The following is a 15837-nucleotide window of genomic DNA, read 5'->3' on the forward strand; positions in this document are numbered from 1 at the left end:
TCGTGCCGGGCCCCGGGAGTAGAGCTGCGGGCAAAGGGCGCCCAGCGGCGCTCCGGCACGCTTCTGGAGGTTTCCCTGTGCTAGGGGAGAGGCGAAAGCGGGTGGGGGAGCCGAGTGGGGCAGCCGCCTAGGCCCCGCTCCTGCAGCGGGACCGTCAGTTGTTCTGTTGCATCACGCCGCCATTGCTGCGGGCCAAGCCTTCAGAGCTACTCGTGGGTTTTCCATCAGTTTTGATCGTGGGAGGAAGGAGGGCTTTTCCCCCTGGGAATTGGAGGAGTGGTGGTGTGTATGGACCAACTGACTCGGGAGTGATAACGTGTTCGGGAGCGAGAGTCACACTGAGATGTGTTGTTTTGATAGTTTGGCATCCAAAATGGGATTGCAATGTAAGGCATGTTATGGCTAAAAGTTCTCTCTTTGGTGTTTGTAGGGAGTAGGGACTCATCTCCTGTCCTGGCAGATCTGAGAGTTGGGATCACATGAAAAAAATCAAATACCCAAACCTATTTCTCCCTCCTAGTTCTCCCTTACTTGTCTTCCACTGGCGGAAAATATTAGCATATAAGGTGACTACCTGTCTAGAGCCATACTGTTCTTCTATGTCAGGTGTTTTTCCTCCTGTATATGCTTTACATGGCACTCAGGTTTTGGCACTGTGTTCTCTGCCTGGAAGTGAAATGCCAAGGAAAGGTTTGTCCAGGTGCGTACAGCTCCTTTGGTGCAGCTCTGTTCCAGGCATGTTAGCACAGTGGTCGCTTTGGGCAAGTTCAGTATTTATACTGGCTGCTTTTATCCTGATGGGATTTGTTTCATGATCTGAGCCAAAGCAAGCCACGCCAGGACCCTTTTAAATTGACGTGACTGCTCTCTATGATGGGTTTTTGCAACTGTAACAACATATGGCTCTTACAAAGCCTTAGTGTGTCCGATAATGAGTTAGATTGTTGTGTTGAAACTGGTTTCTCCTCCAGTACTGCAGATCAGCAAAGACGATGTGACTGCACTTCAGTGTAAAGTAGTGTGTCTTATCCAGAACGGGAACTTCAAGGAAGCCCTCGGCGTAATCAACACCCACACTAAAGTGTTAACCAGGTGAGTTGTGTCTTGCTGTACTTTACAAAATATGAAACTGGAAGTCCTTGAGAAGCTGCTGCAGCTTCAGTGCTGGGGGGGACATGACTAATAGGCAGCAAAATAAAGAGCAGGAGGTGCTCGGAGCCATTGGGATTGGGCTTCTCAGTGAAACACTGATTTGCTCTGGGCGTGAGGGGTGGTCTAGATGAGTTTGAGACAGTCTAACATCTTGCTGTTACTGTTGAAGGGATTGTCCCTAATCTAGTTTTCAGCCACCTTCATGAGCTGATTCTGCTTGTTGATGTGGTTGAGCACCATAGCTGGTACAAGGGAAGAGGACAGATCTCATGGGGAGTGAAGAGAGGAGGGAGGAGCCCTTGCCAGTGGCAGCGAGCTGTTAGCTTTGCTTGGGCTGTCTCATCATACTGCTCCTTGGGGTCCTTTTCTTTGCCAGCCTGAAGGTACTGCTTCACCTTTTGGGGTGGTGCAAGCCCTTTGTGCGTGTTCTCAAAACCAGGACCTTGGAGACAACTTGTGTTTGAGAACAAGTCAGGCTTCCCATTTGTGTCATTAAGCAGACTCTAATTTTCTTCCTAATAAAGATGCTCTTTGTGCAATGACTAGGATGAAAATTGCTACCCAAGAACTGCCTGGCAGCAAAATTTTTGTATTTCAGACACTGCTTTTCTTAAGGAACTTCCCAGAAAAGCGTGTTGTAGTTTCAGTGCGATGAAACATACCCTCATTTATCTTCACATCTGAATAAAACATAGTTACCTTATTCACAAATTCCTTCTTTCCTGAGACAGAAGGGGCTTAATTTAAGTTTTTTAGCTTGTGTTTTTAGTATATGGCGAGGAGGAGAAGTAATTTCTCTAAATTCAACTGGTTTCAGAGTTCTCCCTATAATTTCTTTAGCTTGGCTCTGCTTTGTGTCTGTCTCTGTATCCTGCAGAGCAGGGAAAGTGGTGGTTCTTCCTCTGCCTTGAAGTTGTCCTGTCCTGCACTGAGGCTGGCCCACTGCTTTGCTTTAATTTTTAATGCCATTCGTTTGCTTTCAGACTCCCCTTAATACTCAGCTAGACCGAGATAATTTTAAATAGACAGAGAAATAGCTGGTGACAAGTGGCACCAGTGATGAACTAAGGGAATCACTGATTAATTTTCCTGTGGCTTAAGCGGTAACTCAGGGCGTAGGTGGAACAGCATTCAAGGCTCTGCTTGTTGGATAATGCTTCCCTGCTGTTGTGAGCTTGCTTTGAAGCCAATTTTATGTTAGCATCAGCAAACCCTTTTGCTGCAGCTCTGCTGCACTGATATTTCAAAATAGGTTAATGTTACCATTGGCTTAGTATCAGACTATAAAAGGGACTGTGTTTTATACAGTTTCCTGTCTCTCTCTCTGAGTCGATTGTCTTTGAAAGTTTGCAGTAACGGTCTTTTGCTGTAATGGTATGCCTTCTCCTGAAGAAGGAGTCACATAATGAAGTTTGGTATTGTTTTACCTTTAAGCATTTGATTCGCGTAATCAGTAGGAGGTGGGGGGGGATTTGAAATGTGTCTGGAAACACCAGAAAAAAAGGAACCTCTGTTTCTAGGTGAAGTTTTGATATTCCTTCTCTGTTGAACACCAAGTAGGTTTAAGATATTTTCAGTGCTCAACAGATACATAATTCAGTAATCTGGGATCATGTGCTCACCTCTGGTGTTTGGCTCTTTGGGAATGTAGCAGTCTGTGACTAATTAGGGCTGCTTAAACAAGTGTGTTCAGGTGGGTGAATGCTGCTGAATGAAAACTACAGTGCCTGCTCTCAGCCTTTGTCTTGTCCTTGCAGTGACGTTATTGCCTTTGAGAAGGCCTACTGTGAATACAGGTTGAATCGTATTGAAAATGCTCTCAAGACCATTCAGAGTGCCAGTCAGCAGACAGACAAACTGAAGGAGCTTTATGGACAAGTGGTAATTACAAGCTTTTCTTCCTGGTGGGAGTTTCATATGCTGGATGCCTTGTCCCTCCTCTAATGTGGGGCAAGTATGGGGACAGAGTTTCCTTCTCTGTCTTGAAAGTAAGGTGAAGTGCAGATCCCAACTGCTCCAACTTCTGTGGAGCTTCAGTCACCTGTTGCTAGAGGCAGAGTCGTCATCTTATTGCTACTGAACAAAAGCAATTCATTTGTGACTCCCTCTCCCTTCCTGGGTCTGGCCTGTTAATAGCCATCTGGCTGAGGAGATGGAGGATGGAAGAGAGCTAATGACATTTATTTGTGGTTGAGCTGTCTGCTTGCATTAGATGCCTGTCCAGGAATGGTTTGCAGGACCTGACATCTCGGGCGTTAGAAGTGAAGCAGAAAAGAAGTTGCGTTTCTTCTCTGGTTTCTCCCTGGTTGATCAGAACAGTTTTGTGAAGAATTGACTGTCTTCTCTCAGCTGCATGAAAGACCATTCATTTAATCTCTGTCATAGAGAGGTGATCTAATCTGGAAAAAGGCTGTCTGAGGACAAAACTGTGTAAACTGCTGCTTTTAAAGAAGCTGGTTTAGGAGTAAGAAGTGTGCAGGTATCTGGTGTCATTGCTTGAGTCCTTGCAAATGTAATCTATAGAGTTTGCCCTTAAAGGTAGATGCAAATGTTAGTAATGTTCAGCTTAAAATATATGATGCTCTGTTGCTGCCAGTCCATGGGGAGGGAGGAAGGAGACTGTAGTTACTAGCATACACAGGGAAATACTATTCTGAAGGCTAATCCCTTCCCCTTCTCAGTTGTACAGGTTGGAGCGTTACGACGATTGTCTGGCTGCATACAGGGATCTCATCCGCAACTCCCAGGATGAGTATGAGGAAGAGAGAAAAACCAACCTCTCTGCTGTTGTGGCAGCACAAAGCACGTGGGAGAAGGTGATGCCAGTAAGTAAGTGTGTATGTGTGCAAGAGTGAGAGCCAAGGAATAAAGGATATGGAGTCGTAGATATTTAACGGGATAGAAATGTGTTCCTGTCTCTTAATGACTTCTGAGTGTATTGAAGATCACTTAGTGGTTTCCGCTGTATGGAGGAGTAAATGCTGTTATTGTTCTGAGGGATGAAGAGTTAGACTTCATTTTTAGATCTCTAGGAGACTCGTATTGGTAGATTTCACAGCAGAGCAGGAAGTACATCTCTCTGAGCCTGCATTAGGCAGAACACCTGTGGTGACTAGCACTTTCCTCTGTCTCATTACCCTCTTGCCCAGGGTAAAACTAACTGCCTGGATCACCCAGCCATACCTGGGAACATTTTTGTTAATGAGCAGTGCAGATTGTAATGTTCTCATTTTTTCAGAAATCTTTGTCCTTGGAGGGGTGCACAGCATGCTCAGCTTTCTGTTCAGTGCTGTGGATCCACTTTCTAGTTCTCTAGAGTAGCGGTTCTTACCTGCCCTCTTTCAGCAGCCTAAGTAGTCCCCAGGTTCAGGCGGGAGTTTCGTTGCTGCCTTGTCAATTGCCTCTGACTCTGTTCTGCAGTGTGAGGGAAGATTCTTTGCACTGTGACATATTTGCCAGGTGTGTGCCCTTTTAAAATGCCTCTAAATTTATCTTGCAAGGAATAGTTTGAATGTACACGAAAACTATAGTTCGTATCTGTTGCCTGTCAAATCTGTATAGATCAGTTGGTGTTTATGCAGTGTTACATTTGCTTTTCATGCTAGGACGATTTGGGCCTTCGAGAAGCTACCTACGAGCTGTGTTATAACAGTGCATGTGCATTGATTGGGCAAGGAAAGTTGAACGAAGCAATGAAAAAACTACGGAAAGCAGAAGGTAAAAACATGGTGAGGTGAGAGGGAAGCTTTGTGTGATAGAAGTAGTTACTTGCTCTCTGTAGACATGCTTGTCAGAGAGAAAGAGGTTTTGAAAATTTAAAAACTGACCAACAGCAGGATTTGTTTAAGTTTCCAGATGGTTCCTGACAGAACTGGTGTTTTTGTAGAAGCATTCCTCTGCAGCTCTTTTCCAGAGACATGCGGCATGTACCATCTCCTGGCTTTCTTACAGCCTCCTGATTGGTGTTCAATGCCTTTGGGCAGTTTTTTGAAGTAGGAAGTAGACATGAGTGTAATCTTTTCTCATAAGCATGAGATGTTTCATCTATTCTGACTCCTGGTTTTGTTAGTATATGTGTGTGTATATATATAAAAACATATACTATAAAAAATACTTCATGGTCTGAATTAGTTATGAAATTAGTATAAGCCAATACATGAGCTTTTTTTGCAAAGAGGATTTTTTTTCTATGGGGTGGAAGGGGGATTTTGTGTGTGTTTAAAAAAAAGAAAAAAAAAAGGCTGGGGGAGAATTAGGAAGAATTAGTTTCTTTCTGATCTAATTGCTCTTGCAGATAAATAGGTCAGTTCTGTCCCAATTTTGATGGTAGAATAGCAGCTCTCCCATACAACTGATTTATTGAGCATGTGTAAATTTGAACGTATGTGCTGTGATAGTAGTCCTTTGGAGAGCGAAACAAGTGATGTTCTGGTAAGGTATATGAGAAAGTTAAGAAGTGACTGGTATCTGTACTGAAAACTGATGGAATTGCTGCCCTATAAAGGGTGGTGTAATCTGAATACTGCAGGCTTGCAGCACTTTAAATAACTCCCAAGATGGTGAGCAGTTGCAGCTGAGTGATCCCTATGGAAAAGATCAAGAGCTAGGTTTAAGGAAACTTGTTCGGGAGAGACAATGAGTGTGTGACTCTGCTCTCGGAAGGCAGCTTTGGGAGGGACAGTATCTCCTGTGCGTTTGATATTTCTTCTGCATCATCTAGTCTTCTCCCTTACGCTCAGTCCCATCCATCATCAGACTTGTAGTCTGATGTTCCCTTGTAATGCTGCAGAAGTTTCAGGGATACATGAAAAAAGTATATGTTCCCCCATGCTTCTAGGCTGTTTTTTTTTCCCCTAAAGCCTTCTAAACTGTGTTCTTCAATTTGTTTTTCCTTCTAGAGCTGTGCCGCCAATCGCTATCAGAAGACTCTGTAAGTTCTTGATGTTGTTCTGGAAAGTGTTCGCTTTGCACCAGCATGAACGAGGGTGCAGTCATAAAGTGTACTGCAGATAGCCGGAGGATAGCCAAAGCTGCTGTGCAGTATTACCCAGCAAGGCTTGCCACTGCTGCTGCTACCCGCTTCTGAGGCTGGGGCAGCAATCATGGTTGTTGCAGACGTGTAGCTAACACTGCAGACTGTTTGCTGCTGTGCTCCTTCCACAGTTGCCTATGCTGGTGCAGGGAGGATGGGTACAGGTTGTCTGAAACCTCCCTGTGACCCACTCATGCTATGGATGAACACGCTGAGTGTGTGTTGGGAAATTTGTAATCACTGTCATTGGCTCAAGCAGAGGGGCAGATTCAGCATACAAGTGAAGGGTATCTTCAGATTCTTGCAAGAGCGGGTGAAGCTTTCTTTTCTCCTGGTTCAACCCAGATATGCTTGTATTTGTGCTGTGGCTACAACCTTCACCTGTAGTGGCTGGGGTACTTCGCTGCTAATACTGCCCAAGGGAGCTCATAGACATTTGCCAGCAGAATGCTGAAGCCAGGGGAAGAGAGGCGAGATGGCAGCTTTTTTTCTTTTTGCCTTGATTTTCCTTCAGGATGTGACAGAGGAAGACATTGAGGCTGAACTGGCCATTATTCATGGTCAGATGGCTTATATCATGCAACTGCAGGGTCGTACAGAGGATGCTCTACAGCTCTACAATCAAATAATCAAGTTGAAGTAAGGGCTTTTCTAAAACAAATACTCAGTCTTCCATCTGAAGAGACACCACTGTTTAATAACAATGTGCTTTCTGCTTTTCTTATCTGCAGGCCAACAGATGTAGGACTGCTTGCTGTCATTGCAAATAACATCATCACAATTAACAAGGTATAGAATTACCTTGCTGCTTTCAGTGTGGCCCTTCCTGGTGGTTACTCAGCCTGCTTCTCCCCTTCTGTGGAGAGAAGGGGCGTAATCAGGAAAGACTTTTTCCTAAACAATAGTTAAATGGCAGACCCAGAGACCTTTTCTCCTTCAAGGAACATAGTGAAATCTCATGATGTGTGATTTCTTCAGGACCAAAATGTCTTTGACTCAAAGAAAAAGGTGAAGTTGACCAATGCAGAAGGTGTTGAGCATAAACTCTCCAAGAAGCAGCTCCAGGCGATTGAATTCAACAAAGCTTTGCTGGCGATGTACACAAACCAGGTAGGAGAAACTGATCTGCAGTAAGCAGCTAGCGATTTAGCACTCTCCACAGGAGTTTGACTAGGCGAAAATGGATATGCAGCTGTTGTGTCAGAAGATAAGTCCACTTGGTTTAGGCACATAAGTGAGGAGAAAAAAAGTCATCCCTAAAAGAACAGCCAGCCAGCTGTGTAGTGACTTGAGTGTTGCTGTAGGGAGGGTGGTGTGGAGATGACTAGGAGACAGAAGGGGTGTGTGGGGTTCTTAGATGCATCTGAAGTGCTACTAAGAAGTGCTACTAAGAGGACCTGTTCTTGGTTCTGTATACCCGTTTCAGGGAAGCCATCGCTAGCATCTCTTCTTAGATACAACTGGTATGTTAAGCCCCGGCTTAGGTGCTTGCAGAGGTTGATAAAAGTGTATTCTCTCTTCCCACTCTTCAGGCAGATCAGTGCCGCAAGCTGTCGGCAAGCCTGCAGTCGCAGAGCCCTGAGCACCTGCTCCCTGTGCTTATCCAGGCAGCCCAACTGTGTCGCGAGAAGCAGCATGCAAAGGCCGTAGGGCTTCTGCAGGTAGGTTAAGAGAAAGTACTCCTCTGACCAAGCTCCATTTTAAACTTGTGCTTTGTGTTCTCGTGTGCTGTTTCCCTTAGCTTGTTTTGTCTGGTTTAGATTTCCAGGTGTATCTGACTGTGCTTATTTTGGTTTGGTTTAATGCTGCTGGAAAGCAGCATTTACACCCAACTGAACAATGCCGCTTTTAAAGGGAAATAGTTCCCTTGCACCTCTGATTTTTATGCTTAGGAAGCTGTAATAGACTACTTCTAGGGTAAGCAGTGGGCTCTGCTGCTCTACTTGCAAGCAGTTTGCAACAGCCTCCTTTTGGGAGGGAGCGAGTGGCCTGGGATGGAAATCTGAGAGGATGATGGGTGACTGGCACGGTTTGGGGCCCTCCTCTGCTGTGTGCTGAAGCCTGCCTGTGCTGGAAAGCTTCCTTTGGCTCTTGCCAGCTTGCTGTGACTGAGCATAAGATATGATTCACGAGAGCAGCAGCCTGGTGCCCACACACATGTTGAATTGTTTTTTTCCTCTGACTCTCAGGACTTTGCAGACCAGCACCCTGCCAATGCAGCTGAGATCAAGCTGACGATGGCCCAGCTAAAAATTGCTCAAGGTATCCAGTGTCCTCCTTTGTTGGGAAGTGTCTGCACTTGATAATGGTACAAGGGGTGAGAAAAACAGGCTTTAGGGCAGTCTTTGCTGCAGTCACTGTTGTGACAGGTACAGAGCAGAGGTGCTTTCAGTTGGGTATTCTATATATATGGCTATGGCAGGATAGAGCTCATAGCTTAATGTCTGGATGTCCAGGCTCCACAGATCCTTGGCAGAGATGCCCACAGTCTTTGTGAATGATAGGGCTGAATCTGTTCTGGGGCAGGAGGGTCTTGGGAGCAGCGTTCATTCTGATGCTATCATTCCTGTATACAGTCGGGCAGCGCAGAGTTGGTCCTGGAAGAGAAGACCCTGCTTGCAAAAGCTTGCTCCTGAACCCTTGCAGGGTGTGGCAAGGACAGAGAGGTCCTTTGTGTGGAGGCCTGTCCTTTATTCCTGGAAACGGGAAATAATCTGAGAAGGGGGTCGTTATGTCCCCATTGTTTACCTTTGGCTGGAAGTTCACAGGCAGGGTGAAGTGTTACTGTGCCACTCAGAGCATGTTCCTCCCTGTCTCTCTTCTAGGCAGTGTCACCAAAGCCTGCATGATCCTGAGGAGCATAGAAGAACTGCAGCACAAGCCTGGTATGGTAAGCAAAACTCAGTCTGAACTGTGTGAGGTTTTCCCCTTATAGCACAGCTGTGTACTGCCTGCTCCTTGTTGCCTCTTCCCTTTGGTTTTGACTTGACCTGAGTGTCTGCAGGGAATTTGAGCCCATCTTCCTTGTCTTGGACGAAGGTGGGATTGTAAGTTGCATCAGGTGGCCTGAACTTAGCCACAGGAGTACTCTGCCTGTCAGCAGAGATGCTCTCTGCCTATGTTCCCACTCTCTCGTAATCCCTCAGACCTCCGTGTTGCCTTGATTTACTTGCATAACATGACTGGAGTAGCTGCTTCCCTGGTATGTACTGTTGGGAAGTTTTTGAAGCAGCTTTAGGACAACAGGCATGAGGAAGTAAGTGCTGTATGTTCCATCCCCACAGCATCACCCCAGTCTGCACGCATGTCCACATCTGGTATTCAGAAAAGCTTGATGACCTTGAAAATGCTCAAGTGTACAGCATAAGCATCTTGAGCAGCAGCTGACAGTTGTAGGTCTGTTCCAGTTGCAAGTGCGAATGATCTAAGTAATTTATGGGGGCAGTCAGCGATACCATCTCCTTGCCCTGGGTCACCTCCAGTTGTGTCTGGGCTGTAGACAAGCAGATGGTGTCTGTATCATCTCTTCAGTGCTGCTTTTTTTTTTTTTTTGTCATGGCTCTTGGGATAGAGAATGGGGGAAGAAACAGGGTTTCTAATGGAACTGTGTCCAGTGGCAAGCAAAGAAAGTGCCAAGACAAGAAGGTTCTTTCTGTGAATGCAGTCTTAAGCTTGTACCGTAGGAGAAAGATTGGTGGGGACGTTTCTTTGGGAGGGACCTGGGTAGGAAGGTCTCTCCTGGGTATCCTGCCTGTTACCGCAGCTGGTTTTTAGGGACAGCAGAAAGCTCACATTGAGTCTGCTTTTAGGAAATGCCGTCATTTAACTGCTGACTCTCTGGCTATAGACAGCTGCTATAAGCTGCTCTTGAATGTTTGCAGGTGTCTGCGTTGGTGACAATGTACAGTCACGAAGAGGACATTGACAGTGCCATCGAGGTCTTCACACAGGCTATCCAGTGGTATCAGCAATTCCAGGCAAGTCAGACCAGAGGAGCTAAGGTGCAAGGCTTTGTCCCAGTATTTTCTAGCTAGTCCAATTCAGCTTTTCCCGTTGATGCACAGCCCCAGCAGCTCATCCAGTTGGGGTTTCGGAGACCTGTGAGCTCCTGTTTTGTGAGGGTTCGTTTTATCACCGTTTCATTATTTTAGATGTGTTGCAAACAGGGAGCTGCAGCTCCTGTCAGATTAGGAGAGTGGGGGCAATGGGTGCCCAAATGCAGCAATCAGGCCTTCTCACTGATTAGAAAACACTGTGGAGCAGCAAGCTGCCTTGTCCCATGCAGTTCTGCCTCACATCCTAGAGTGCAAAGGTGGTCTACTTTCTGCATGACAGGGTGCTAACTCAGTTCTCCTTTGCCAGGTCTCAGGGGCATTAAAGCCAGCTAGAGCTGGGCTCCATGCTGCGATAATGAGGAACTAATTATGGCTGCTGTATCTTTCAGCCAAAGTCTCCTGTCCATTTGTCGCTGATAAGGGAAGCTGCCAACTTCAAACTAAAGCATGGCAGGAAGAAGGAAGCAATCAGCGACTTGGAGGAGCTCTGGAAGTGAGTTGGGTGGTTGCTGAACAGGAGGTCTCCACCCAGAGACCTCTGCAAGCTGTCTGGTGCCAGGCAGTGCCTGACAATATTGATTGACTGGTAGCCCTCCTTTAGAGTTGCTTTTGCACAGGGGCTCCAATGCAAAGCCATATTTTGGAAGGAGAGGGGATCGTTCATTTGATCTATAGCTGATGTTCACTTGAAAACCTGGTTGACTTGTCCCAGAGGCCTCTTGTGTGCAGTGAAGGTTGCTTTGGGGACTGGAATGCATCTTTTTTTTTCTAGTGCTGCATAAACCATGGATGTCTAGGTTTTAGTTTTTATTATGCACTTGATGGGATTTTCTGGGGGGACTTGCCTTTGCTACTGGGACCTGAGGGATTTTCATCTTTCATTGCCTGCTTCATGATACTGTGGAGATGTCTGCACCTCCCTTTGTCCACACCAGTGATGTTTGGTGATGTGCTCTGGAGACCACAGACTGATGTGCCTGTCCCCACAGATAGCAGCTATGCTGCAGCAGCAAGCACTGCATGGTGTCTTTGGGATGAGTGTGTACCTTGCTAACTTGGTCCTTTTCTTTTTTTTCCCTACAAAGGCAAAACCCAAAAGATGTACATACTCTGGCACAGCTCATCTCTGCCTACTCCCTGGTGGACCCCGAAAAAGCTAAAGTGTATCCTTTTGATGGTGGTATCAGAGCAAAGAAAGAGGTGTTTGGGCATTGCTCTCTTGGATTTCAGCTGTGTGGGGAATTCATACCCACTCTCAACTGAAGAAAGGCAAGGAGCATCTCCAGAACAGCTGCCTATCCAGGTCAAGCTGTCTGGAGCTACATTATTTCCCTAATTGGTTTGATTGCTGCGGGATCCCAGGATCCTTTTGTCTTTGGCCTCCTTCTCTCTGAGAATTGATAACTTAAGACTAGGTAGAACCAAAAATAGGAGCTCCTCCATCTTTTCTGTTGGAATCTTAAACCTGTGGTAGTAATGCAGGACTGTGCCTGATAAAATATGGCTAAGCTCTTACTGACCCAAAATATCAGGGTCACATACTGCTTTTGCCACCCTGAGAAGCTTTCAGAGGAAGTTGCTGCTTCTGTCCCCATATGAAAGAAGGGAAAAATGAGGCAGATGGCAATTAAGTGGCTCATCCCAGCTTGTGTAGGAAGCTGGTGAGAGAGCCAGAACTAGCCCCATAGGCCTGTCTGGTGTCTGCATTGTTAACAGGCCAAATTTGTTCAAGCTGAAGTTGCCCGTTGCTATCTGGACAAACCTGGGTGTTTATCTTTTTGCTTGCCAGTTTGCATCCCTGAACTCTTCCCTTGCAGTCTTAGCAAACACTTGCCTTCCTCGGACACCATGTCACTGAAAGTAGATGTTGATGCGCTGGAGAACTCCCATGGAGCAACCTATGTGCGGAAGAAAGCTGGGAAGCTCACTGGAGACAACCAGCAGAAGGAGCAAGGGTAAAGCGGGCTGCTGTAGCTCTGGTGCAGTCATTCTTTGGAGTGGCACAAGAACCACACCTGATGTGGAGGCATTGCTGTGGAAGGCAGGCTGGTGGAAAGGGAGCCCGTTGTTTAACTGCAAGGAGCTTCAGGTAGCAGCAGACCAAATTTTGAGAGAGATGAGAATGGTTTAGCTTCTTCCAGAGCTAGTTTTTAGTTGACTTGTCTGCTGTGTCCGTGCTGTGTCACAGCGGCTGTTTCCCTTCTTGCTTTTCAGACAAGGGGATGTGAAGAAGAAGAAGAAGAAAAAGAAGGGTAAGTTGCATTTCCTAGCTGTTGACACGGCACAGCTCCAGAGAGCTCGCCAGATTGTTTCTTCAAACAGCCAGCCTTCAGCTCCCCAGGAGCTGGAGCCCTTTGCTGGGACTGGGTCCCTGTGAACCCAGATCTTCATGATAGCTTGTTTGGATGGGGCTTTTTCCACAGAAGTGAGAGCAACACCCTGATAGGATGATATGGGTTGCTGGGCTCTTTGTGCTTCCTGGCTACTGACATCCCATGCGTATCCCTTGGTGATGCCTCTCTAGCATGTTGACACCAATCTCACTTCCTGGCACTGGATGTTCTGCAGGAAAGCTGCCTAAGAACTACGACCCCAAGGTGACTCCCGACCCTGAGCGGTGGCTTCCAATGCGAGAGCGTTCCTACTATCGTGGACGGAAGAAGGGCAAGAAGAAGGATCAGGTTGGCAAGGGGACTCAGGGTTCAACCACAGCTGGCTCCTCTGAACTGTAAGTACCCATTTTGCAAGGCTTGGTGTGGGGAATCACTCCTGGGCGGCTGGGAGGGCTGGGTTTGTGCTGCTTTTCTGTGGCTCTGTCACCACACCAGCCGTGGGTAGCACAAGTGAAAGTGCTTTGCCACTTGAACCTTCTACCAGCTGCTCTGCCCAAAGATCCCTATATGTTGCTGAAAACCAAAATGATATGATAGGCATGCTTGAAGGTGCCGAGGTGCAAATAAAATTCCCATAGTCTTTTAATGTGCTTTTCTTAGCTTTGACGATGAGATGAATTTTGCACGCTTTCTCTTGAGCTATTTGCTTTCAAGTCTTTTGGCGTCTGGAGCACCATTAGCCATGATTTGGGAAAACACTATACTTCCTTCTAGGTTGACACTGATTATTTGAGCTGGAATCAGGGTTTACCATTGTGTATGAGGCCTGACAGCAAGATGGTGACTTTCTAGCATCTGAGAGAAGGAAGTACTTCTAAAATAATAGCAACGCAGGGAATTGCCAGTGCTGTCTGATAGTTTCTCTTTACACAGCTGTCTCAAAACAAGCATGAAAAGCCTTTTGTGGTACTGTTGGCTTGAGCAGTGTTTGCAAAGAGAGCTGGCACAAAGATGTCTTTGTGGTTGAGAGAGAAAGGATGTTGGGTTTGCACTGCCTGAGTGTGGGGGCCTGAAAGGCTTCTCATGTGTTGCATGAGCTGTCATGTGTCTATTCAAAAGTTAGCCTTGCTTTTGTTGTTGAGGACTTACGCTATCTAGTGAACATCAGTTAGAAGGTGGTTGCCTGCCCTTTGAGACACATTCCCATCATCCGTCAGCCCTTCTATATATGTTGAAGCTTATTTAAGATCTCCTTGCATGAGTGCCCTCCCATACATAATGTTATCTTATGGGGCAGCTGCTATTTTTCACTGTCAGCTTCCTGCAGTAGTGCCACATCTTGCAGGTGACTGTGAACCCACATGGTATCTCTTTCTCTCATCTTCCCTGCAGGGATGCCAGTAGGACTGCTAGCAGCCCACCTACCTCCCCTCGGCCCGGCAGCGCTGCAGCTGTATCAGCCACAAGTAATGTCATCCCTCCCAGGCACCAAAAACCCGCTGGTGCCCCAGCCACCAAGAAGAAACAGCAGCAGAAGAAGAAGAAAGGGGCTAAAGGAGGGTGGTAAAAAGCAGGATGTGTAACCTCCCTCCCTCAGTAGGTGATGCTGGTTGCAGAATAAAGGTCAAAAGCAAGTGCTGGCAAAAGACTCTTGGCATCCGGATCTCTGTCCTGCCTGTCAGTGGTCTGGGGGGAGATGGGCTGGTATAGGCACCATGATGTGTTTGCTCACCAAGTTGCCTTCCTCACACTTGCCCCCACTGTGGCTTGAGTTAGATGGCAACACCCTAAATGCAGGCCCTGAGAAGAAATCTGTCCACGTTGCCAAACATTTAAAAGATGTGGAATAATCAAGAACTTCTTGAAATGTAGATTTATGCTCCTCCTGCATGTTAGTTAAGGCCTTTAACAGATTTATCTGACAAATGTCTCTGACTATGCATGATGCGCTGTCAGTACTGTCGTCTTTGTCTCATCCCAGTCAGTCGTTGACCACCAAACAGCACAAGCACAAAGGGTCTTGGAAAACAACATATGGGCTAGATTATGCAGGAGAAGATAATCTGAAGGGGGAGAACAAGGCTGTTAGGAGAAAGCATGGTGAAGTGTGTGGCAGCTGACTTGGTGTCCCCTTTTCTGCAAGCCAGCTGCCTTATTCTAGTGGGCTTGGCAGAACAAGAGTGAGCTAAAACAAAGTGGCTGGTTGTGGTGGTGGGCTGCTTTGAAGAGGCATTGCACTTCTCAAATGGAAGCTGGCAGTGAGATGGAAGACGTGTTTGCTGTCCTAGCACCTCACAGGTAGCCCCAAGCACCTCTTGAAAATTGTGGTTTGGTCTGAATGTAGCAAAAACATTTTTCCATACGTGGACTTTCAATGGGTAGAAATAGCACCTCAGGGAGAGTTGACAGATGTCAGCCTGAAAGGCAAAGGCTTCTGTCTGTGAAAGAATTTAAAGGAAAGGCCTGAAGAGGTGGGGAGCAAGGGAAGTGTTACTATGGCTTAACCTCCCCCCCCACCCGCCTCGAGTCCCCATGGAGTAAAAATCTACTAAGTAGAATCTAGTCTTTATTACTTTGTGCACCAGGAGCATCTGGAAGGGGGCTGAATGTGTGTTGTGCTCTGAGTGAGAAGAAGAACAGCATAGAGAAAACGGCCTTATGAATGGCTGGCGGAGTCACTTGCTGCCAACTGAGTGCTGAATAGCAAGGATTGTTCTAAAGGGCTTGCCTGGGTGATGTGCCTCCTCTTAGCCAGCAGCTGGTGACTACTGGAGAGAGAGCACTATCCTGCAGCGGTGCAGTTTCTGGAGGATGATTTGGAGAGAGGAGATGCTGGAGGAGAGTGCAACTGTGTGTTCTCAAGGCATCTTCTCTGGTCAAACCTGGCTGAAACGCTAACCAGATGTAAATGCTGACATGTGGCATTGCTGAAGCCCTGACCAGGCTGCCTGGACAGCGCCCTGACCGCTTTCCCCAGAGATGGGTGCCCAGGTAGAAGCAAGCTGGGAACAAATCCCATGGAGGGGGGGAGAGGGCAGCAGCTGTGGGGAAAGGCTGCCTTCCTCTAACAGCAAAAAGCCACCTGCGAAACGGTTCGCTCTTTGTTTTATTGAAACTAGGAAGTTCTCAGCCTGATAGAACCCAGCCGCTGGGGGAGGAAGCGGTGCGTTTAGGGCTGCGGGGGGGCCCGTGTGCGCGCGTAGGGCCGCAGGGGGAGCTCTCTCTGTGTTCAGGCGCGGAGCCGGCCGGTCCGGAGCGGCCATGG

General features: G+C 47.0%; 1 protein-coding gene across 1 annotated transcript in view; it reads left to right on the forward strand.

Moving 5' to 3' along the window:
- SRP72 (signal recognition particle 72) overlaps window positions 1–14221 on the forward strand; it is a 16185-nt gene extending 1964 nt beyond the window's left edge. Inside the window, exons 2-19 of the mRNA XM_009283342.1 lie at window positions 972–1092; window positions 2910–3033; window positions 3834–3977; window positions 4758–4869; window positions 6051–6082; window positions 6699–6823; window positions 6916–6973; window positions 7163–7294; window positions 7717–7845; window positions 8374–8446; window positions 9010–9074; window positions 10066–10161; window positions 10629–10732; window positions 11325–11402; window positions 12057–12194; window positions 12454–12491; window positions 12808–12967; window positions 13965–14221. Coding sequence (XP_009281617.1) covers window positions 972–1092; window positions 2910–3033; window positions 3834–3977; window positions 4758–4869; window positions 6051–6082; window positions 6699–6823; window positions 6916–6973; window positions 7163–7294; window positions 7717–7845; window positions 8374–8446; window positions 9010–9074; window positions 10066–10161; window positions 10629–10732; window positions 11325–11402; window positions 12057–12194; window positions 12454–12491; window positions 12808–12967; window positions 13965–14139 — 1904 coding nt within the window. The 3' untranslated portion in view covers window positions 14140–14221. The remainder of the gene's footprint in view (window positions 1–971; window positions 1093–2909; window positions 3034–3833; window positions 3978–4757; window positions 4870–6050; window positions 6083–6698; window positions 6824–6915; window positions 6974–7162; window positions 7295–7716; window positions 7846–8373; window positions 8447–9009; window positions 9075–10065; window positions 10162–10628; window positions 10733–11324; window positions 11403–12056; window positions 12195–12453; window positions 12492–12807; window positions 12968–13964) is intronic.
- Window positions 14222–15837: the final 1616 nt, after the last annotated feature.

The sequence above is a fragment of the Aptenodytes forsteri genome, unplaced genomic scaffold (assembly GCF_000699145.1).
Source record: "Aptenodytes forsteri isolate BGI_AS27 unplaced genomic scaffold, ASM69914v1 Scaffold6, whole genome shotgun sequence".
Lineage (NCBI taxonomy): Eukaryota > Metazoa > Chordata > Aves > Sphenisciformes > Spheniscidae > Aptenodytes > Aptenodytes forsteri.